The following is a 23,273-nucleotide window of genomic DNA, read 5'->3' as shown; positions in this document are numbered from 1 at the left end:
GTGTAAATTTAAATTCTAGCGTTAAAATAAATATGGGAGTGTTTATTAACTCCGAAGAAGCGACGAAGTTAAAAATGCCATGAGCTAGAGTCTCTAGACAACACGTTATCCTATTGGACATCGAAATTTCCATGTCCATTGTACGTGGAAACGTCTAGCAAGGTCTAGGAAACAAAATATAATTCTAGGATAACTTAAGATAACTTCGATCAAAGTTCTTTGTAAAGTAACACCTGTACTTGGTTTGTTAACGTGGATAGAATTAATATTTCGTCGTTTGACACATAGAAACAACATGTGAAAAGAAAAATTGGATTAATATAACAAATTATGTAGCTAGAAACTTTATTTTAAGCGATTCTGTTGATTGAATTAATCTGACTTTGTTCGTCCTAGGAATTATATTCCTATTTTCAAATTCATATTTCAAGATATCGAGAAAATAACAATCGAGCCATCGAAAGTCGAACATCGGTCATCGATCGATCTATTGTATGCAGTACGCACACGCACCCGTTTACGGTAAACACGCGACACACGTGAATTTCCGACATTCTAAACGTAAACAAGCTTGCGACCGGTTGCGACTCCGCGTGAAGGACGAATTTTCGGAGATGCCAAAGGCGAAGAAGAAAGGCAAGCCGCAACAACCTCCCTCGTCCGTCGCCGAGTCCGCGCCCGCGGAATCGCTGACGGACGAGGACGTGGGCAAGGACTTCGGGACTCTCGTGAACGCGCCGCTCTCGAAAGGCGGGCACTTCGTCTTCAAGTCGGAGAAGGCCTGGACCGTCGACTCGTCGGAGTACTCGGAATTCTTCACCCTGAACCTGAAGGAGGCGTCGGCCGCGATTGACTGCGTTCCGTTCAACGAATACGTCGACGTGCCTGACAGGTACTTCGTAGTAAGTACTCTATAGAGACACTCGAGGGGTACAAGTGATACTTTAATTGTAAGAGATATTCAAGAATACGTAAAGAGATCGACACCAATCGCACGAATGACTCCCCGATCGAACGACCGATTAATTCGACGATTTGCGTTGATTCTAGAGCGATCAGTTGACGAGTATCTACAATGATGCTGAGAGAAGCAAGGCGGCTTATAGCGCAATTCTGGATGAACTGATCAAGGAGAACGCGAAGACTGACCAATCGAAAGATATGAAGTCAACGACAAACGTGAAACCAGAAAACAATCTCGATCATTTAGAAAAAGATCCAGATTCTTTAGGTGATATAGAGGAAGATCTAGATTTTTTATTGTCTCTAAAGGAACCTCTCCAGAGCACTGTAACAGAAATCGCCCAGCCCATGTCGCTATCTACGTCTCGTAGCAGTGGTAAGATCTAAGATTGAAATAAGTATATCAGCATTTTCCACTTTAGTAGTTTTGTTTTCGCAATTTTTGTTCTGAAAATTATGAGGCCAAGTTTCCATCTTTAAAAAGATAATTATAAACGTACAATTTGCAATTAGACTAGTTTTCTGCAATGTAATGAATATGAAAGATTTATATCGTAGATATTCATTGACGATTTGTTGCAGATTCCAAAACAAAGTCGAAGAATATTCCGAATAAATCAAATTACTTGGACTTGGAGTTAGAAAAATTGCTAGACTCTGTTCAAGATGTAAAGTTTGATTTTCCTCAAAAACTCTAAATATTATTGTGAAAAGACTGAGAAAAAAGGAAAAGTAACAAAGTAGATAATGTAAAATTATAAAAAGGTCGTTTATTTGACACATATAACATGTAAAGAATTATATTTTTATGATTAAAAAATTATATGAATCTATATCTTGTTTTTACATTAAAAAATATACATTATATAATGCATATATCGCACTATATGCATTATAATTATAATAAACATATATATATATATATATATATATATAATGTAAAAACATAAATATGTATATTAAATGCATTTTAAAGAGTAACTTATACTTAAAGTTACCTCACAGCTTGTTAAGATGCAGTGAAAATGTTAGTCTTTGAACTTTTTTGTAAGAAATACATGCATGTAGTCATATACTACAAGCATAATGGCACCGCCTGGACCTAATCTCAGCACCTTTGGCACCAAGCCTTTGTACAAGGCTCTAAATCTAGAATGGCAGATTTGACGAGTGAGCGATCTCGAGCTTAAGTACAACCATATTGGTAAGTAAAACGTATGTAAATACCCTTCTCTCTTGTAAACAATACGCATGGTGTTCAGTGTCCCTTTGTATTGCGTCTTACCATCTTGTGGTCCCTGAATGCGACTTTTAGCCACGTCAAACGGTATGTTTAAACAGGAAGCGACAGTACCCGACACGAATCCTATAGCAACCTGGAAAATTTTCAGTACACATTACAAACTGATGGGACAACGTGCAATTATGTATATACGTCCTGTGTTAAGTCACACAAAACTGAATGATTACTTTAGTTAAGAATTCCAGCCAAGGTTCTTTACTGGCCGGTATATATCCTTTAACAGAATGATAAAAACCAAAATAAAATGAATTGAACACCGCATTTCTCATTATGGTGGCTGAAAGCCCTTTGTTCAGACCGTTCAATCCATACTTTGAAATTATCTCTTTTGTCACTGCGACTGTTGACGGGCTTTCTTTGACGTGCTTTCGATTAGATTGTAGTTTTACTTTGACCACTTCAAAAGGATTAACTAATATAGCCTCTGTAACACCGGCAAAGAAACCAGCGCATGAGAATGTCTGCAACGATGCAACTTTTTTTTATTTTGTAATAATGTAAATAATTGGCAAATTATAATAATCGTATTAGAGTAATTACCAACGGAGTGGGTGCACTAGCGCCGAATAAGAAAAACTGTTTATATTGCTCAAATGTAAAAAACTAAAAAAGAAAACGTTTTTATAAATAAAAATAAATGCTAGACTTCTATTTGCACGTTTATGCATCAAGCAATGGACTTACTTTAACTGCACGTTTGGGAGTTTCTACAAGTATCGGGGGCAAAATTCCCTTCCAAAATGCCGGTAATCCTTCAGTCTTGTACATTTTAGTCATACAATCCCGAATTCCTATGATAATATTAATTCGCTAAGGCATGACACAATACAAATGTTTTAATGCTATATAACTACCTGTATAATATAATGGATCTGACTTTGTTGTCTTCACTTGGAGCTGAAAACGCGTTTTAACAAGATCCATTGGATGCATTATGCAAACCTCGATGAAACCTGCCGATCCTCCAGCACCAATCTGAATGGCAGCCTCTTTTAAGAGATTCTCCGTGGTATTGCGTGTCATTTTTGCAGTCTCGATAAACGGATCGTCCGATTGATATAAAATATGGGAAAAATAATCAAAATATATGATTTTTTACGTCCACGTAATATAATACTCTATGTTGTCATTTGCTCGCTACAGGTTGCATCTGAAAATAAATGTCAATTTAAATTCCTTCTGCTGTTGTAAAATTGTAAATAATATATATTGTATTACAGTAGCGATTCCCTAAAGTGGACATGTTATTCTTGTGTTCTTGAATCGTTTGACGTTGCATCACTTAATTCTTACCAGAGCTCGGTGTAACGGATGAAATGGAATAATGTGCTATCTTCTCCAGTGAGACATCAGAAAGTGTTGATTTATGCGCCGATACCTGCACTTTTGCTATATAAATTAAAGTTTCTCTATTTTCACAACCGACACCTTATCTTGATCAGAGTTCCTGTCAGCGTGATCCATACTGCGTGCAAGAAATCTGGAGAACACCACGACCTAAAAATAATGTTTGTTGAGTTGGGTTCTATTTTTAGAACTCAGAAAAGAATCCTAACCTTCAATGCAATGATTAATACTTATTCGCATAAAGCTTATACAATTTTTTATTTGCAAACACATCCACAACTGTGATCTACAGTGTATAAATGTATTAAGATGCTTCATTATTAATACAATTAACATATATATATATATATATATATATATATATATATATATATATAATTGCACTTGTTTTGTAGCTTGCATTGTTCGATTAATATGAGAATTAAACGATTTCTATAATTATTTATGTAAAAAAAGTTGAATATCAGCCCATGTCATCAAATAATAATTATTTTCTGGTAATATTAAAGATTTATTTTGTATATGTGTATATATATATATATTTTTTTATGTAGTATATAAAAATACATATATGCAAATATATTTTGTTAATAAAAGACGGGTTTTTTTACCTGATAGACATGCTTCACAAAAATCTCGATAACGTTCTATCAACTTCATAAATAATTCGACGAGATTACACCTTTATCTGTGTGCATATGCAAAAACACGTGTGAAAAATTATTATGCAGACCTTTCTAGAACAGGAGACCGTGTACAAAACAGCAAATTCCAGCCGGTAAATTTAGCTAATAAGAAAACATCGTCGTTCGTCGTTCCAAGTTTATAACTATTATTATATGTGGTCGAATAGAACTTTCCCACTCTTGCATACATTCCGACGGCGACAGCCCACGATGGCCCACGATCCCAATAACATCGTAAAATTTTCGTACACGCGAAATTTACTTACAACAATCGCGGCAATCAATCGCCTCGCACGTTCATGGACAATCAATCATATATATATGCATCAATTAAGTTAATATCCCGCACGGATTCGCGACGAATCGACGACTCATCGCGAGCGTGTCATCGTCACACGTTCGTTATCTAACCGCGTTGCATAATTGAATGATTGGAGAATTTCTGTTTTTCTTTTTTTGCGTTTCTTCGCGACGTTTTTGCGATAAGCGAGCGTTAAAGATCGTCGACATGCAAAGTAGACGACCGGATGAATAAAAAGAAAGAGGGAAAGAAAACAATGAACAAGAGACGTCGAGCCAATTGTTTTTCGCGTGGCTCGCGGCGGGTCTTCCTCTTTTTTTTTTCTTCTTACAAGTTAAGACGTAAAAGAACGTCGGACGATCGCAACAAAGCGTTCTTTCATCCCCGCCGATCACGTGACACGCTTATTATCTTCCCAAACATGCGTAGTATGCATGCATGCATCTCTCTCTTTCTATTCACTATTTTAACGTCCACTTTGACGCTCGCCACTAAATTATACGTCTATTTCGATCGCTTGGTTCGATGTTTACAAGTAGTTCCGCCACACGCACGCGTCCGTCCACGTTCGTCGGCCGTCCGTCAAACAGTCAGACGGCCCCCCCAGAGGCCCGAGTGACGGACAGTTTTGTAACGCCGGATTATCGACCGTCTCTCGCTCGCTCCTTCTCTAATCACCTTTGTACCCCGCGAGGCGCGAATACGTTCGCGAGTCTCGAGACGTAAGCGCACGTTATCGCCGTTCGCGCCATGTCGTAATGACTCGCCGGCGCACGCACCAACGCTAATTCGCTCGCCCCGGAGTCCCCGGCGGGGCCTCGCCTCGTGTATTCACGGATGTAAAAAGTCGCGCCGTGAATTTCGCTCCTGGCAGTCCGCCGCCGTCGCCGTCGCCGTCGCCGCGCGAGTCTCGCGTAATCTCTTCCGGGGTTCTTCCTCGCTACGCCTTGTCCATTATTCGATTATTCGTCCCGTCATCATGTCGTCCACGCAAAACAGCGTGAGACAGCGAAAGGTACGTGTAACGATTCTATCGACGAGATCGTTCGTTCGTTCGTTCATTGAACGAACGAAAAGCGCATTGCCGTTGATCGCCGTGTGTCTCGTCGCACGCATACGTACGCACGCACGCATACGCACGCACGCGAGATCGGTTCGAATTTCGAACCGCGTGCCTCGCGGCCCTCGCCTCGCGTCACGTGATCGTCGTTGACACGCGCGACGAGCGCGCAATTGCGCCTCGAAGGGCGCGATGCACGCGGCACATCGGCGCCAGGCGGCAGGCGCTCCCGCCGTACCGAGGCTCCGGTTTTTTTTACATGATAAGCACACCCGTCGCCCGGCGGATCGTACGGGTCGCCCTAGATGCGATACACGCTCGTGAGTGTAGAAACGATGCAGAGGGATATGGGGAAAGAGCGCGCTTCCCCGCGTGGCACTCGGTCGCGCTGCTCCCGGCGAGGTTAACGTCGACCGTTTTCCCGTTTCCCCCCTGCGTCGTTTCAGAGTGACCTCGAGCGAATTAACCAGAATTAACTCGATTGGCGATCGACCTAGGATGACCTTGATAACGAACTCCTGTTGACTTAATCGACGTTTAGCGCTGTCGGACGAAGCTCCTGCTGTACCTCGATATACCTTACCGAGGATGGCACGATCAATTTCTTATCGTCCGACACGTGAAAAGAGAGATTAGATTAGATTAGAGGTGATGGATTATGTAATTGGATATAGGAAATGTCAATATTTGTTTTTCGCTATTTGCTATATTTTCATACCTATTCTGTATTAGAGATTGCGTGAGCGCGCAATTCTACCCGTTGAATTAAACGCCAAGTAGAGTTTGATCAAAGTCCATCCTGGTCGATACCTGTAGTGCTTTGTGAAGACAAAGAGAATGATTTTTTTTGTCTATATATGTGGAGAGAAAGATCGAGACAGTAGATTGTACAATCAGAAATTTTGCTGCAGATAATTCGGATTGAATTGAATTAATCAGATTTAATTGAATAATCATCATCGATTTTAAAGATAGGTATCCCAAGAATTGATGATTTGAGATCCATCCCAAATCATCAAGAAGATATATTCCTTTACACTTGTAACCGTTGTCCTGAATACGTTGCAACAGAATTTGTACATGATACATATATAGGTACTTAATCATTTTTAGAGTATTTCTCGTTCGAACAGGGTTGCGGGTGATACAAACGTATAGTATGTTGCAAATCTAGGTGTAAACTTTCTTACGGTAAACAACATAAGTGAACTCGATCGACACAAATAGATAGAATTTTGTAGAAATCCTCTTACGATAATTGTCTTGTGCCTTTCAGCTGAGAACTGAAGAACATGAAGAGGAGCGCGATAATGAATTGGCATCCTACCAGAAGAAAACCACCGGCCAGCCAGGAAGGAAGTACTTCACCATGCTGGTGGTGCTTGGTACATTGTTCCTAGGTTACATGGCCATAGCGAATGACTTGAAACCCATCAGGATAGGCAGCAAGGCTATCGACACCCTAGCGTTCTCGTTTAATTTACAAAAGCCGTTCTACGTGGTCGTAATCGACGCTGGATCTACCGGTAGCCGCGTATTAGCGTTCAGCTTTCACGAGTCCATTCTCAACGGAAATTTAGTACTGGATAACGAGCTGTTCAAGGAGATAAAACCTGGATTGAGCTCGTTCGCCGACAAACCGGAGGACGCCGCGAGATCTCTGACCACGCTTCTGAACGAAGCGAAGACGGTGATTCCGCAATCGGAATGGCCACGCACGTTGCTGACGATGAAGGCCACGGCAGGGCTGAGATTGTTGCCGGAGCACAAAGCCCGCGGCATCCTAGAGGAGTGCAGAAAGCTGTTCCAAACGTGCGGATTCCAGATCGCGAGAAACTCCATCTCCATAATGGAAGGCACGGACGAGGGGATCTTCTCCTGGTTCACCGTCAATTTCTTACTCGATCGTTTTAACTCGCTCAGCTCTCAGACCACCGTGGCAGCGTTGGATCTCGGCGGTGGCTCGACGCAGGTCACGTTCCAGCCTGACAGCGCCCAGGCCAAGAAATTGGGGAAACACGTCTACTCCATCAATGTATTCAATCACAACATGAGCCTGTACACGCACAGTTACCTAGGCATGGGTCTAATGGCCGCCAGAAAGGCGATTTTGACTTACGACATGAATCTTGAGGATACAAATTCCAAAGTTCCCATAGAGGTACATTCCGAGTGCATCAATCCGATCGTATCTGCCGAATGGTCTTATCACGGGCGCGATTACAGAGTGAAAGGTCCGATAAACGGCACGTACAAACTGGTGAAAACGCAAAACTTTGCCGGCGGGGATGAGAACAAGCCGATAGTACGTTTTGCCGAATGTTTAAAGATAATAGAAAAGTATGTCGGTACACTCACGGAAAGACCAATAGGTTTGAAGGATCACGAAGTATATGCATTTTCATACTACTTTGAACGTGCGACAGAGGTAAGGATTCCAAAAGTTATGAATGTTAAATAAATAATTCATTTTTTCACATATATTTGATCAACTATTAATTCAATAATACAAAAGTAAAAAATTAGAGATATTCTTTAGACTTATATGAATATTAAGCGAGATATCGACTTATTGAACTTTATATTAAAAAGCAAATATCTCTAACATATAAATTATAAACTATAACTGCTACAATAACAGAAATATAAGAAATATTTGTACTATTAATTTTTCAGGTAGCATTAATAGATCCATTTATGGGTGGACGGGTGCAACTGAGTTCATTTTTGAAGCAAGCCATGGAGACGTGCGATTATCCAAATACGGATCAACCGTTCATGTGTTTAGATTTAACATTCATTTATGTTCTGCTAAAAGATGGATTTGGCCTGGAACCGTCGACTAAGCTACACGTAAGTAAAGATTACGTATCGCGATATTATTTTTATTCCATGAGAATACCTTCAGAGATAACAAAGTATTTTTAATTCTTATAGCTTTACAAGAAGATCAATGGCCACGAATTAAGTTGGGCACTGGGAGCCGCGTTCAATGTTCTCCAAAATGGACTTTGACGTTTTATTGTTGTACTATTGTTAGATAAGTTTTTATTCCAGATCTGTACTTTAAAAAGACAAAGCAATGGAGGAACATACAATTGAGAAAGAAGAGACGTGTAAAAATAGTATTAATGAGACTTAACATTTTTTGTATAAAAACTGTGGATTTGGCGAAACATTTGATAATTGCCGACGCTCGCCGCACAATTGCCTAATCGTACAACCTGTCTCCTACGATTTAAAGGAAAGCAGTATTTGATATATATTTTTAGGGGTATAAAATATTTTTATCTGAAGTATCATGTTATCTTATCTACTTAAAACGAAAGACATATCGCCGCGTATTTATGACAGTTCTTTAAAACGTCCGCAATTGTTTCATGTCGATGTGCGTTTAATTATTTTTTATAATCTATCATTTCTTAATCTTGTGGATAAATACAAATTAATGTATTTGCGATATAAATCAACGATAAAATCGATTCGCCTCAGCCATTGTATAAAATTGATCAAAGTGCAATTCACTAACTGTAGAAAATGAGATGAGATTACACGAATGTATTCTCGCGGCGACATATCTGCTACGAAATCGTCATGTAAAACACGGAAACGGTATCTCTGGACATATCTCGATGCACAAAAACTGCAGTTCTCATCGCAAATTTAGTACAAAAACAGATTTTATCCCCGATGCTAACGTCTACCTGTTAAAGTATGCCAACAATTAATGTACATAACATTCGATTTTTGTATGTATCGCTGCATTGCGACATTTTATGGGATTCCTTCTACGATACCGCGTAGACGATTCCTCATATTTATTGTAACGCGTCCAAGCAGGGCGATGTAATAAATTTATATACACATTGCGTGTGTATAGATAGACAAATACTGTTGAGATAGTTCGTACGACCCAACATTCTACAATTATTCTACATACCATAAAAGAGGACACAATTTGCGTGTATGTAATATGTGTATATAGTGCCTTTAAAACGCCGTTTTTAAATAAAGCGAATGTGTCGCTACATAGAATTATGTACTGTCTTTTATTGTATCCGTTCGTATGTCCGTTTTGCATTTTATATTATTTAATTTTAAATGTGTGATTTTTTGTACGTTAATATTAATTTCACAATCTATATTTTTTATCACAATAATTTACGTATAGATATTCGATTCTAAATAACCTATAGATATTCGATTATTCGTAGGTGCAAACTCGAAAAATTAATTTACATATATCAGAACTCTTGTTGAACACCATATCAAATTATTCTTTTAGTGAGTTTTAAAGATGCAAGAATTAAAATTATGCCCATCCTTTCAAGATTACACGTATTCTTCTGATTCCTTCTTGAAAATTTGAAGAATCTGGGTTCCAACTTGGATTCCGAAATCGATTTCTCGCTCATGGAAAACGGAAACGCGACAATTCATGCGCATCGAAGATTGCAATTGCATCTGTTTCAATCTCTGTGCGAGATCCTACGAATTTGTGAAAACGCGGCGAAGATGCGTCTTTGCAACGACAATGCGCATGTTATGCAACATCAATATATTTACATGTCTATAAACCCCTTCGACAATATAAATATAAATATCCATATTAAAATGCCTATTGTGCGCCTTGTCGCTGATGCTCTTGCCGCCAGACTATCTCCATAAAGGAGGAGAAAAACGAGAAAGATAAGGGTTCTTCATGCAAAGTGTGTTATCGGGGATCATCGGGGACGCGCGAGGCATTATTGAGGACTGACAAATCGTCGCTGTTGGAAAAATGTGGGCGCGAAGTCGCGAACTATACGCGAACTATATCCCTCACATTAAAATAGAGACGATGCTTTATATTCAAGAAAGGAGCGCGTGCAGAATTCGACCTTCTCTTGAGAGGCGCATAAAGAGAGAGAGATCGTCTCGTCACTCGTTGTCGAAAGCTCGTTCCAAGAAGCCACGAGGATCATCCGAGACAGACGGCTTCTCTTTCGTTTTTCGCTCGCTGTAAAACGTATCTTTACAGTACAGTGGTAGTGTATCTTAACAGTGGGCTCCGTTCTCTTTTTACTATCTTTGTTTTTTTGCGCTTCGTAGGGCGACCTCAGCCAAACTTCGGTTAACTTAATCGGCGATCACTTCGACTAGCAGAAACGTATAAAAAATTTTAGCTGTGCAATCGTCTCTGATCTAATCTGTTCTTCAAATACGTTAAACAAAGATTAATAATTCTATCCACGTTGACGAAATAATACAAATATTACTTGGCAAGTTGACCATCGATTAATTAAGCTGATCGAAATTTGATTGAGGTAATCCTTCGAGTGACTTCAACCAAATTCTTGCGATTGTCCCTTGTCGGGACCTCGTGTTGTATCCCCCTGTTCTTGTATTTATCCCGGAGGGCAAATTTGTCAATTTTGAAAATCCCTGCTACAAGCTTTGTCAATAGAATATCAGCGAAAATATAACAGAATCTATACTAACGGAACATAAGAACAGATTCACTGTAGAAACTGAGTAGAATCTGCTGTTTCGCATTTAAATAACACATTTTATTTAAATGTTCACGAAATGACAGATTCTAGCTGTTTGGTTTTTGCCGCGCACAATCTGCTATCTGCCAGCAAATCTGCTGTCAACCTTTTGTTATACCGCGGGCAGTTTTTACTTACCCTTTAATTATCTTAATCGCCTAATTACCTCTTAATTACCTTATCCGTACTCTAGTTTGCATCCATCTCGTCATCAATACATTTTTATTATTGTCGTACGAGGGAAAAGGCAAGTGAGCAAAGTCCGCTTCTCTTATGTATATACTCCTCTTTAATTATAATACTCAACTAACTTTCCTGTTACATTCTTGAACTTGAAAATGACCCGCGTTCGAGGGTCATTTTGGGAGCTTTCCAGCAAGCGACACAAGTCGACACCAAGCATCGTTCTTTCTTTTTTTTGTAACGAGTAACAAAGATAAAACGATATATTTGTGTCGACTTGTGTCGCTTGCTGGAAAGCTCCCTTTATAGTGGAAAACGCGATTGTCTGTTGATTTTCGCGCGCGATACATACATTGAGTCTGTTTTCTGTCACTGAACTGGCTGCACTAGTTCAGAGTTTATCCCTTTTTACTCCACATTGGAAGGAAAAAGGTAAACTCTGAACTAGTGCAGCCAGTTCGCCCCCAGTTCAGTAACAGAAAGCAGACCCATACCCATACCACTCCGCTCGGTGTCACACGGACATATACCCGGCGATAAATATATGGAATACATATGAGAATATGGGTCTCTCGGCTAAGCTACTCCATGTCAGTCACACCCCCTCTCGACTCCCCCGCCTTTACCTCCAGCAGCGCCGTTCACCTACACAATCTACACATGCGTATACAAATGGAGAACTCAATTCATCAAGGTCAACGTCAACGTCGATTTGAAACAAGACTGATCCCGCGACCCGTGGATCGTAGATCGCGCCTCTTCCTTACGACGAGAACGAGCGAGAGAGCGAGAGATCGGGAGACCGTGCCCGAGGCTGAGGGCCGAGGGGTTATTCATTCCACGTCGAGATCCCTCGATACCCCCCCCCCCCCCCCGGTCGTGCGGTATGTATGTACGTATACGTCGTGGAGTGGAGCACCCGCGGTAACGGTGCCAGTTCATGGCGTTCATGCCCAGTTCCCAGATTCCGACGGCGGGCGGACGCGTAAATTATGATAGGAGCGTGAAAACGTGCGCCCCGACCGCGTGAAAGAAAGAGAGAGAGAGAAAAAAAGAATCTGCGTCGATAAATGAGCGTGTCCCCGAGGCTACTGCTAACGACCACCGTTTCTCTGCTGAATGTAGCATGTAACGCGCGGGCGGCAACGTTCCCGCAATCGCGAAAGGTAAGCAACTCTTGCAACAAACGTGCAAAGCTCCTCGCACTCCCCTCGCACGAAAGTCCCGACGATTGACCTTTCCTCCCTTCCGCCCTTCGCCGCTGTTAACTTGGCACGGGGGACGTTAAGGGTTAGGGCACCGATTCTTCTTCGAGACAGAATATCGTTGAGATAATCTATTTCCAACGTCCGTTGGAACAACGTCTGTTGTCTTCTAACCTCTAACCGACCGTTGACTTTTAAAAATAGCCAGTAGAAGTCGACTGTTCTGTAAGTTAACGGTCGTTTAGAGGTTAACAATAGTTGCTTTCCATTTACATCAAAACTCAGATAATTCTCACTTGTGTGAGAATTAGTGAAAATTATCTGAGTTTTTACGTAAATGGAAAGCACCTAATGATGTTGGATATAGTGGCCTTTTATCGTCCTCGATCGCATGGCGCGGAAACCTCGAAAACGTGTGGTCTTGCAAAGTTCAATGATAATAATAATAATAATAGTTTTAAGTCTTATCTCCTTTATCTAAACTTCTTTTTCCTCACTCTTGATCGTATTGTCTGTGTTTGTCTATCGTTCAGTCGGTGCTTATAATCTCGCCTATCACGTGATCTTTCCCCCAGATCTTTCGTACGCTGGAGTCGACCTGGCAACGATCGCTCCTGGAAAATCTATGCAAGAGCCCTATCTGGAAAGCTCTAGTTTCTAACTACCTGGCCCTCTCACCTGGAGCTGTCTCTATGGATAATCCTACGTCCCACCAGAAGTGTGCAAAAGTCAAGATGGAACCTTACCTTGACACGTGCTACAGCCAGAACAATACCGCCGCGATGTGCGATATACCGTTTCACACGACAACGAATACCTTGATCTATTGTCAGACTGGGGCGTTCTCAGACGCGACGCACAGTGTTAGGACCAACGTATGCGCGGACGCCAAGTATGGAAATTACATGGACAAACAGAGATACAGGGCTGTAAGAAAATGGAAGCGACTGGAGAAAGGTAAAAATCACCATATCTCTCTCTCTTTTTCACTTTTCAAATATTAAATTTTCAAATGGATGTACAAATGTATATAACATTATTCACTTAATTGTCCTCCCCTCCCAAAGAACGTGATTTCTCAAACATTTTTAGACAGATCGTCCAATAATACGGAAGATTATTTCATATTGAAACTCTTGTCCTTTAATATCCTGGCACAAAACCTGTTGGAAGATCACTCGTATCTGTACATGGGTCACAACAAGAAAGCTCTGAATTGGAAAACACGAAAACCCCTTGTAATACAAGAGATATTCGAGGCGGAGGCAAATGTACATACTTATTCTTCGGCATTTAACGATGCCTGTCAAACCTGAAACGGGAAGATAAAAGAATACCGTGTGCTATTATACTGTCGAACATTCCAGGTAATATGCCTTCAGGAAGTGCTGGAGGAACATCTGCTAGAGTTTGTGGCTCCGTTCAAACAACACGGATACGAGTATCTGTATAAAAAGAGAACCAACGACAAGAGGGACGGCCTGCTCTTGTTGTATCGCTCTAATGAATTCGTTTTGTTAGATTACGCGAAGGTGGAGTTGTATCAATCCGGCGTCGAACTCCTGAATAGAGACAACGTCGGAATAATAGCTAAATTGGCCCTCAAAGATAATCCGGAAACGCAGGTCGTGGTTGCCACTACTCACTTGTTATATAATCCGAGGCGCAACGACGTACGATTGGCGCAGATACAGCTTTTGTTAGCGGAAATAGAGCGGATCGCATTCATCGAGAACACGATGTGAGGGCACATTTTAGTAAAATTACTCACCCTCGTCTGCGTCTGATAGATCTTTATGAAAATATTAAATATTCAATAAAATCAATAACTTTGTAGGGCGGGCCCGAAGTACTTACCGATCATCCTGGCGGGCGACTTCAACTTGGAGCCGTTCACCGGCGTTTACAAGTTCCTAACGGAGGGTTCGTTCGAGTATTGTGGCAAGGGACGAAGTTTAGAGCCGTCGGAATATCGCTCGCTGTCCAACTCTCTGATACCACCGCGATTATGTGTCACCGACAACTGTCAGCACTTTAATGTCCTGACTCAAAGACTGCGAAGGGAGGGTACCGGTAAAGTCATGGTATGTTTTTGACTGTATAACAACTACACATGTACAAGAGTACGTATAGTCTTAATTTTTTTCACTGATTTCAATATCTATTTTAATGTAACGCGTACTTCAATGAGTGTCATCAGTATTCGCACTCAGAATCTTTCCGAAGATAGCGTGCTTTTAATTCTAAATTTTATGCTGTTTTTTTTTCAATCTTAACTTTTTTCCTTTTCTAATGGTGTATCTTGAGAATTACTTTTCTAATCATTTGTTTCTAACCAGTTGGAAAATAGCGAATCGCATCGTCAGAGACGAGACGAGAACGTGCCAACGCCTTGTAATATAAATGTGCTGCAACAAAGTGCCAACAGTGATACCGGCCACGCGCAAGTCATCGAGATTGCGCAGGGTCATTCCGCGAGATTCTCGTCCGGCACCCTAACGCATCCCTTTAACATGCGCAGCGTTTATACGCACATAGGTGCTCATGGTGAGAAAGAAGCAACGACACATCAGGACGAATGGATCACCGTGGATTATATATTCTACAGCAACATTCAACCTTTGGAGAAATACGCTCTACCTACAGTAAGCCAATGCGCCGCGTTACGCAGAATACCAAATTTTATTGTAGGTAGCGATCATTTGTCCCTAGGTGCCACCTTTCAGTTACCGAAAAAGAAATCTCTACTTTAAAGTTAGGTAGCGTCTCATACATATCGTTTTCTCAATATAGTAACTCTCAAACACCACACATGGGTTACGCTAACTCAGTCCGTTCGAAACGTGCGGCATTTCTAAACAGTGTTTTTTTTTCCCAAAAATATCTCGAGTACCAGAAGTTTCATGACATTTTTATTTATATTTTTTAAGAGTGGATGTTCTTTTTCCTTATTGTTTGGTGTACTGATAAAAAAAATTAAGTTGGTGCATTAGCTCATGAGATACAAACAAAAAAAACTCAGAAAACTCTGAGTTACGCTGATCCAGTGTGGTATTAACGGGTGGTCCAGGAAGTGTGGTATTTGAGAGTTTGAGAGTGATGTTTAAAAAGAGATGTATCAATAACTTATATTATTGATATTCTTTATGTTGATAAGATGTGTCAATCATAAAATGTATCAATAATTTATATTATTGATATCATTTATTTATGTGTTGGTAAGACCAAAAGATAGCACCTACACCTATAAATTAGGCAAAATTGCAAGGTGCATTTTGATTTATGAAAGTTACACAAATTTGCTGTAATATATATTTCTTGCGTAACGTCCAGAAAGTTTATAGAGAAGTATAATTTTTTTTAGTCTTTGTCTTTAATTTTTTAATTTTTTTCGTCAACGACAGGTAATAAATAATTATTTTAAATTTTACTTTCTTCTGATGATAACTAAATGATAAGTATTTTATGTTATTGATCATCAAGATCTGTTTAAAAGATTTTTTGAAGAAATCTAGAAATATTGTTGTGTCGAAAATATAGACCTAAAAATTTGTGTCGCCATATTTTATGTAAAGAAACTGTATATCACATATATAGAACTGTGATGTAGCAACTATCGTATAAGAACTATTGACGCATAAAAAGATAAGTAAAATAAACAACTGCGAGTCTATGAAACTATACATGTAATAGCAACTGTAAAAAATATATTGTACAAATTTTATATACGATAATAAATAGAAAATATTCTCTGTAATAAAAATATATTATTAATCTCATTAGTCTACCCCTTCCGACCTGTTATTCTTTTATAAAATTCTGATCGGATCTATCTGCACGGCGCCTTCATGCAGATCCGGCTCTTTGTACGCCAGCACGCAAGTCTTACCAACAAGATTATTCTCCTTGCGGACGGAACAATTTGCGTTGCAAAACTTTGCGAATTCCTTGAATCTCACTTGCAACTCAGCATCGCCGCCGTTAGGACCAACTAAGAGTTCGCATTTTAACAGATTCGCTCTCCCTTTTATACAACACTCCAAGTATCCGTGGTCCGTTGTGTACAACTCACTAATGTTTTGAATTTTTATGTTTAAAGCGTGTCTCAGGATGCCGGTCACGAATACATCGTCTATCCAAAAGTATTCGCGGGAAGACTCGGCGTGATCGGTCAGTTGACTTGCCACCTGCGGACGCGTGATGTACAGCCAGCCAGAGACGAAGTCGGGATAAACGCTATTCGCGTATTCCGCCTTGCTCACGTACCATTTGTTGGCTGGTTCTCGAACGGGGATCATGTTCTTCATGATGTAACCAGTTAGAGAATTCTCCTCTATCATACCCGAGCGTAACTTCTCTAGTATGCCATATATATTTACAACAATATCGTCGTCCATCTTCATAATGTATTTAACGTCTTTGCAATTATTTGCCGCCCAGTGAAGGCCCATGAGGTGCTTACGAGTCAAGTTTCTATAAGTGTCCAAAAAATCCCCCTGAAGTATGTCGCTGAATCGTCGCGACTCGTCCAGTAACGCGTTCTGCAGCACGCGTGTCTTCCTTTCGGCATCGTCATTTAACGTACCGAGTAGGAATACTCTTTGGATCCCTAAAGCTTGCAACTCTTCATCCGTATAAGCTCGCCGTAAAGCACTTCTCGCTGAAGGTTCACCCGCATAAGATGTGACGATCCATATCAGAAAAGTAGCGTTGCACAATGGTTCGATTATGATTCTAGAAGCTCCTGATGACTTACCAGTCACCTCATATGCCGTTTGAAGCTGCACTAAGTTTACCTTCGGTGTCTGTGACTGTAAACCTCTCTCCACGAATGTAATGAATAACAAAACACATCCTACGCAAGCAAGCAGCAATAAAAATCTGTACTTTGAAAGCATATCTGCTTTGTATTTATAACTAAAGTTTGATTAATAATAAAAACTATGACGGTAATCATAATTTCTTGAATCGCAGCATCCTTATATTAGACGTCTCATCTTCCAAATTGTTTATTCTTGAAATTGTCGTGATGGCAGTGAACGGTTCGGTCTTCAGTGTCTTCATTGTCGTCTCCACGGAAAAAATATTTGTAATAATTAATATAATTAATGAATCGATTGAATTGCAATGATCTGTGATCAACATACCAAAATTAAATAAATTTCTTCTTGCTTCAAGTGGAGATTTTCTCTCTTGACCCACTTTCACCCTCTTTCTTCTTTTTCTTAGATTTATTTTTTGTCATTACATAGAACAGAGGTTCTTTTAATTCTTGTTCTAAATTAAAAGCGTTTTCTATACTTTTAAATTAAATAATTTAACATAAATGTATTATTTTTCGTAACCGAATGTTTAGGTTAGAAACACATAAAAAGTCTAATTAGGGGGGATTCACATATGGAATTGCATCCAGTAAAAGAACACTGAGCGGCTAAAGGTGTCCTTACATGTGAGAGCGTCAAGTGTCGAGTGTTAAAAAAACCGCGAGCATTTTTACTATAAAGTATAAAATTTGGGGGAAAAAAACACGTTGTTTTGTATATAGAAGTACAAAAATTATATAAGCAAATTAATATTTTTAATACATCTTTGATATACATATATTTTTTGAAAAATTTATATTTTAGAAGAGGATAAATTATTTTATTAAATTAATATTAAGAAAACAATAAAATTTATAACAAGACAAAAGGGCTTGCGAACTAGCAGGTTGTTAATGCTGACATGTATTTAAAATCATAACAATGACTTGACAATAACAAACGTTTCGGCCATAACTGTGGCCTTCTTCAGTGTAGTCGTTAAATTAAAACAATATACCCCCTTATACAATAAAGAATCATTCGCTTACAAATTAGATGGCCTGCTACATTACATCGATTAAAACGCACTCGCTTACATACGCTCACACCCTACGCACATCGCCTCGGTCAGATCGCAGCTCGTAGACATATCGCGTCTGGTAATACTTCGAGCCTTCGTAAAGTCAGTTTGCCGCTCGCAGATATATCGCGTCTGGTAATCCTTCGAGCCTTCGCAGAATCATAATGAGAAGGAATCCGTCCCTACCCCGTCTTCACAATACGATAAGAATGGATGCCCTTATGCAGAAATTTATTTCGTGTTAAATTAAAAAGAAACAGTAAACTCATACAACTCAACCTGCACTAGCTACCTTCGCTCGCGGAAACGCTTCTCGAACGACACATGTTCGTCAGTGGTCGGTCAGGTGTCAGGTGTCAAATGCGAAATAAAATTTATCTTCAACTAATTAATTGTAAACCGCTTACTTTCCTCTTTTTCTTTCCAACATGGAGAGATATAAAAAGAAAAAGATATAAATAGTGCAAGAAATTCAGAGCTAAAGGAAAGAAAAAGTATTGCTGGAAATGCATCATATAGCACGCAATATTTGTAGTATTATTTAATGAATTATTACTACGCATGCAAAAAATTGCATCGTGCCGTTTAAACAATTTTCGATTGATTCGCCATTTCAAGCTCATATTTTACTATTATTTTTTCATAGATTTTATTTATTATAGCAATAACAATATTTATATAATATAATAAATTTATAATATAAATTATCGAATTAAATTCATTTTTGTATTAACAAACTGAATAGATACTAAACTGATTTGAGCGCTGTTTTTGAAAAGCGCACCACAATTAGTCTGAAAATGGCGGACGGTGTCAAAACTCATATTTGAGGAACTCTAGCTCGTACGCGTTGAGACTGGTTGAGACGCCGAATATCGGTTATCGGTGCATATCCTATCCTACGTGAAAATTTCGTGGTTCAAGACATCAATGGCTCGCGCTTGTTGTTCATATTATTTGTAATAGCTTTAAGATAATAGAACGCGAGAGTGTCGCAATACTCGAACGAAGGGACCGTCTCGCAATTGTACGATGGCTGAAAATCGGGACGCGATACTGGCTGACTTTCAGGTAATACGGTAAAAACGCCTCGCGGGGCTCCTTGTACGCGCAGCGCAAATGCGTTGTTAGGTTATGGACGTTACGTGTAGATGACATTGACAATAATTCGAGGCATTCGGAGTCGGAGGCGAGAGCCGTCCCGGGAGATCCCCCCCGGGATCGGCATTCCCCGATGACGGTCGCGAGATTGATCGGCGCTTTCGAACGCGCGACTTGTATCCGATGAACCGAGCTGACATCGCGAATTTGCGAGAATTCGTGAGAACCCTCGTCATGACTCCTTTGTCATGTCGTGGTCATCCCGTATGCCATTGTCTGTTTTGAAAATTTGAAAAATTCTTCGACGAACATCGATGACGTGTCCTCGTGTAAATACGTCATCGTGACTTTCTACTCTTCACGTCATCCATCCTCGTGTGTGTGTGTGTGTGTGTGTGTGTGTCTCGCCTTTCAAATGTAAAATTAAATTTTCAGGCTTGCACGGGAATCGACGATTTCGGAGACGCTATTTTGTATCTGGAGGCAACAAATTGGGATTTATTGGTAGATATGAATACAATGATTAATTGGAGCAATTACACTTTGCGCATTAGGATCAATACCCGTTACGCATTCTTCTCATTCAGGCCGCGATAAACAAGGCCATGCCCCAGACCACGCAGCAGCTACCGTCTGAAATAACTCCGGACATAGAGATGGTAGAAGAAATTAAAGTAACTCCACGTTCGTCCACGTCGAAGCTGCAGACGGTGCAGAATTCGAACAAACCAGGAGCCGTGAAAGCGGACGTTGTGGAAAATGCAAAACCTGGGACAAGTAGACCTAAAAGTTGCATGAAAAATAGAACACTTACATTCCACATTAACTATCTCGATAACGTTTATAAAATAAATTTGTCCGAGTTATCCACTCTGAGTAAGTGCGAATCGTCGATATTTAAATGATTATTAAAGTTTAATGTCAAGACAAAGCATGTCAAGTTACAAAAACATGTGTTTTTTTTCTTTCAGGAGAACTCAAACAATTTATATGGTGTAAAACGAGTGTAGCACCCTGTCAGCAGAATCTTCATGGGTGGAAGAAGGAACCTGGGACACCGAATACGGTGCTACAAACGTTAGATCTGCCTAGAGAAAATACATTGTACCTATCAGTGTTGTCGCAAGACGGCGACGTGGCTAATGAAACGTAAGTTTGTAAAATGTTGTCGATGCAATTTTGCGCTCGTCCACGATCGTCGTAATCATGAATTTACATTTTTACGCCGCAGCGTAAGTCTGTCGGAGCGTATGACTCAGACTTATACGTTGAACGTGAAGGACGAAGTGCATAATAAGACGTACAAGCTGAAGTTTCCCGGCACACGTACTGTGTTGGAAGTAAAAACGGACATCTACTCGTTAATAGATGTGCCTGTACGGAATCAACAGTGGAAGGGTTGGCCTAGCTCACTGAAGGACGATAACGTAATATTGGCACAAAGTGGTATATGTTATCCGGAGCATGATTTGTCCGTCGGGAAGCTCCCCGCGAAGGAAGAGAAAAAGGTAATGTCTCGTGAAATGAGTTCTCTGTTACTTAACAAATATATAGAATTATAATAATATTTGTATCTTTTCAGAAAGTCGTAGATTTAATCGACAGCGATAGTTCCATAGACGAACCAGAGGATGTGGAAGAATTCGACGTTCCGGAAGAGTTCACTGGCGACGATGATATTTTCATAGACGATGTTAAACCCACTAAAGTAGAGCGTCTCAGTGGGTATTTTTTCAACAAATTTCAATAAAACTGCTGTGTTTTATTGAAATCGTATGATATAACAGTAACTGCAATTGAATGAGATATTCTTTTTATTTATAAACAGTGCCAGAAAATGTAGTAGATGAGGTAATGGGTACGTTACATTTCGCTGAGCAATTCGAAAAGCGATACGGACCAGCGCACCCGGAATTCTTCACTGGTACATTTGAAGATGCTCTGAAAGAATCGTGTCTAAAACCAGCGAAAGAGGTTCGTTCTAAATACTAAAAATCGGAGCAAATATCTACAAACCGATTGAAATATGTCTTTTATATTATTGCAGAGAAAATTATTGGCTGTATATTTGCACCACGATAACAGTGTATTAGCAAACGTCTTTTGTACTCAACTATTAGGTTTCGAAACAGTGCTTCAACTTCTTTCGGCAAATTTTATAGTATGGGGTTGGGACATCACGTACGAATCTAACAAAGAAAGGTAAAATTTATACGAATGTGCGATGTTAAAAATTTATCGAGCTCGCGTCAGTTAAATGTTCGTTTGATTCGCAGATTTTTGTATTCGGTAACTCAAACTCTTGGTACTGTCGGTTCGTTGGCTGTGTCAGGCATAGATGTTGATACTTTGCCGATTCTCATGATTATTATGAGATCTAGATCTAACACTGAGATATTTACTATCGTACACGGCAATGTAGGTGTTAACGAGTTACTAACGAATTTGGTCCAAGCCGTCGATGTGTTCCAGGTAAGAAAGTACAACTTGTTTCGCACACATGCTATAGGAAAGTACAACTGTATGAATGTAAATAGAGACTTCGGTTTATATAACTGTTGTGTTTTGAAATAGGAGCAAAGACGAGCTGATATTGGCGTTGAAGAAGAACGACAAGCTAGAGAAAGAGTCAAGCAAGAACAAGACAGAGCGTATCAAGAAAGTTTGGCAGCTGATAGGTAATTAAAAAAATATATATCTAAACTGTTGGAGAGAAGGGGGAAATATGTTTTTACATATATATAAATGATTTACATTGAACAAAAAGTGCAATATTCGTAATATATTTTAAGAGCAAAAGAAGAAGCGAAACAAATGCAAGAGGAGCTTGAGAAGAAAAAGAAAGAGCAGGCTGAAAACGAAAGATTAGCCGAGGAAGCGAGGAAAGAGGCTCATAGGCAAGCTGTAGAGTCTAGTTTACCACCTGAACCGCAACAGGGAACAGGCGATGGCGTAATGAAAGTAAGAGTACGGCTTCCAGCAGGAAAATTCCTGGAACGTAAATTTCAATCGGATACACCGTTACAAACGCTCTTTAATTTCCTTATCGTGGAAGGTTATCCTACAGAGGAATATAAGCTCCTATCTAGTTGGCCTCGAAGGGATGTAAGTAGATGATGTAAGCATTTAAGTTCTTATTATGTAGATATTTGTTTGTGATTTTTTTATATCGTACTTTCTCTTTAAATAAAAGCCAAATCTAAATAAAACCACTAGAGATTTTTTTTAACATTACTATAAAATATTTGTAACATGCTGATACGTTAAACATATTTGTTCTCGTTCCAGTTAACATCCATGGATTCAAAGCTCACTTTGATGGAACTGAAATTCTGTCCCCAGGAAACAGTAATTTTAGAGGAACGATAAATAATACGTTGTAATTAAATTCAAATGTAGAAATTAAGTGTCACGAATATTCTTCAAGCATGTATTTATTTAACAACTTCGAGATAGCTATTATACTGAGTCCTGTTTATCTTGCGACTATATACATTTTTACGCTGAATTCTTCTTGTACGATAAAGTCGTAAATGATGCACTCCGCGCGAGTATAATTTTTATTTTATAAAAAAAAAAGAAAAAAAGTTTCCATACGTATATTATATAATTTAAATTTCCAGGAATAAATTGTATTTCGAACGAATTCGATTTCGAATAAAAACCTGCCTTTGTTTATTATGTACGTATTGCAAATGGGCTATGTAAAT

At 39.6% G+C, this 23,273-nt stretch overlaps 6 protein-coding genes across 16 annotated transcripts; 4 read left to right on the top strand and 2 right to left on the bottom strand.

Annotated features, from left to right (window-relative positions):
• The first annotated feature begins 485 nt into the window (after positions 1-485).
• Positions 486-1,796, top strand: LOC139770062 (uncharacterized). Its single transcript, XM_071701730.1, has 3 exons — positions 486-902; positions 1,051-1,339; positions 1,546-1,796. The coding sequence occupies exons 1-3, from the start codon at positions 495-497 to the stop codon at positions 1,659-1,661; spliced, it is 813 nt and encodes a 270-aa protein (XP_071557831.1). The 5' UTR covers positions 486-494; the 3' UTR covers positions 1,662-1,796.
• On the bottom strand, positions 1,714-5,402 carry LOC139770061 (mitochondrial 2-oxodicarboxylate carrier). Of its 6 annotated transcripts, none has more exons than XM_071701725.1 (9): positions 5,279-5,402; positions 4,225-4,301; positions 3,560-3,763; positions 3,121-3,416; positions 2,951-3,057; positions 2,807-2,869; positions 2,434-2,727; positions 2,191-2,339; positions 1,714-2,112 (listed from the first exon to the last, which is right to left on the bottom strand). In XM_071701725.1, exons 4-9 carry the CDS (start codon positions 3,287-3,289, stop codon positions 1,992-1,994), a joined length of 903 nt encoding a protein of 300 aa, XP_071557826.1. In that variant the 5' UTR covers positions 3,290-3,416; positions 3,560-3,763; positions 4,225-4,301; positions 5,279-5,402; the 3' UTR covers positions 1,714-1,991. The 6 variants fall into 6 exon arrangements, with proteins under 6 accessions (XP_071557826.1, XP_071557825.1, XP_071557824.1 ...); XM_071701724.1 differs by lacking the exon at positions 5,279-5,402 and adding an exon at positions 5,134-5,254; XM_071701723.1 differs by lacking the exon at positions 5,279-5,402 and adding an exon at positions 4,566-5,252.
• A 77-nt stretch (positions 5,403-5,479) lies between these two features.
• On the top strand, positions 5,480-9,698 carry LOC139770058 (nucleoside diphosphate phosphatase ENTPD5-like). 2 transcript variants are annotated; one of them, XM_071701720.1, is made up of 4 exons: positions 5,480-5,615; positions 6,937-8,088; positions 8,337-8,513; positions 8,598-9,698. In XM_071701720.1, the coding sequence occupies exons 1-4, from the start codon at positions 5,580-5,582 to the stop codon at positions 8,673-8,675; spliced, it is 1,443 nt and encodes a 480-aa protein (XP_071557821.1). In that variant the 5' UTR covers positions 5,480-5,579; the 3' UTR covers positions 8,676-9,698. The 2 variants fall into 2 exon arrangements, with proteins under 2 accessions (XP_071557821.1, XP_071557822.1); XM_071701721.1 differs by lacking the exon at positions 5,480-5,615 and adding an exon at positions 5,842-5,980.
• A 2,143-nt stretch (positions 9,699-11,841) lies between these two features.
• Angel (protein angel) lies at positions 11,842-16,344 on the top strand. 3 transcript variants are annotated; one of them, XM_071701718.1, is made up of 7 exons: positions 11,842-12,266; positions 12,332-12,540; positions 13,155-13,536; positions 13,672-13,850; positions 13,947-14,320; positions 14,417-14,663; positions 14,919-16,344. In XM_071701718.1, exons 2-7 carry the CDS (start codon positions 12,445-12,447, stop codon positions 15,330-15,332), a joined length of 1,692 nt encoding a protein of 563 aa, XP_071557819.1. In that variant the 5' UTR covers positions 11,842-12,266; positions 12,332-12,444; the 3' UTR covers positions 15,333-16,344. The 3 variants fall into 3 exon arrangements, with proteins under 3 accessions (XP_071557819.1, XP_071557818.1, XP_071557820.1); XM_071701717.1 differs by having other exon boundaries at positions 11,842-12,540; XM_071701719.1 differs by lacking the exons at positions 11,842-12,266; positions 12,332-12,540 and adding an exon at positions 12,605-12,992.
• Positions 16,249-18,899, bottom strand: LOC139770060 (beta-1,3-galactosyltransferase 5). The gene is made up of 3 exons (XM_071701722.1): positions 18,755-18,899; positions 17,727-18,680; positions 16,249-17,649 (listed from the first exon to the last, which is right to left on the bottom strand). Exon 3 carries the CDS (start codon positions 17,475-17,477, stop codon positions 16,389-16,391), a length of 1,089 nt encoding a protein of 362 aa, XP_071557823.1. The 5' UTR covers positions 17,478-17,649; positions 17,727-18,680; positions 18,755-18,899; the 3' UTR covers positions 16,249-16,388.
• Positions 18,900-19,319: 420 nt separating this feature from the next.
• Positions 19,320-23,244, top strand: Casp (Fas associated factor casp). 3 transcript variants are annotated; one of them, XM_071701711.1, is made up of 12 exons: positions 19,320-19,533; positions 19,999-20,067; positions 20,151-20,439; positions 20,535-20,712; positions 20,795-21,071; positions 21,146-21,284; positions 21,392-21,537; positions 21,611-21,765; positions 21,840-22,035; positions 22,138-22,241; positions 22,356-22,681; positions 22,852-23,244. In XM_071701711.1, the coding sequence occupies exons 1-11, from the start codon at positions 19,495-19,497 to the stop codon at positions 22,678-22,680; spliced, it is 1,917 nt and encodes a 638-aa protein (XP_071557812.1). In that variant the 5' UTR covers positions 19,320-19,494; the 3' UTR covers position 22,681; positions 22,852-23,244. The 3 variants fall into 3 exon arrangements, with proteins under 3 accessions (XP_071557812.1, XP_071557810.1, XP_071557811.1); XM_071701709.1 differs by having other exon boundaries at positions 19,321-19,533; positions 22,356-22,668; XM_071701710.1 differs by lacking the exon at positions 19,320-19,533 and adding an exon at positions 19,636-19,892 and having other exon boundaries at positions 22,356-22,668.
• Positions 23,245-23,273: the final 29 nt, after the last annotated feature.

The sequence above is a fragment of the Temnothorax nylanderi genome, unplaced genomic scaffold (assembly GCF_030848795.1).
Source record: "Temnothorax nylanderi isolate EJ_2023f unplaced genomic scaffold, tnyl_v1.0 TNYL_tig0027_pilon, whole genome shotgun sequence".
Classification (NCBI taxonomy): domain Eukaryota; kingdom Metazoa; phylum Arthropoda; class Insecta; order Hymenoptera; family Formicidae; genus Temnothorax; species Temnothorax nylanderi.
This window is presented reverse-complemented; position numbering and strand designations above follow the sequence as displayed.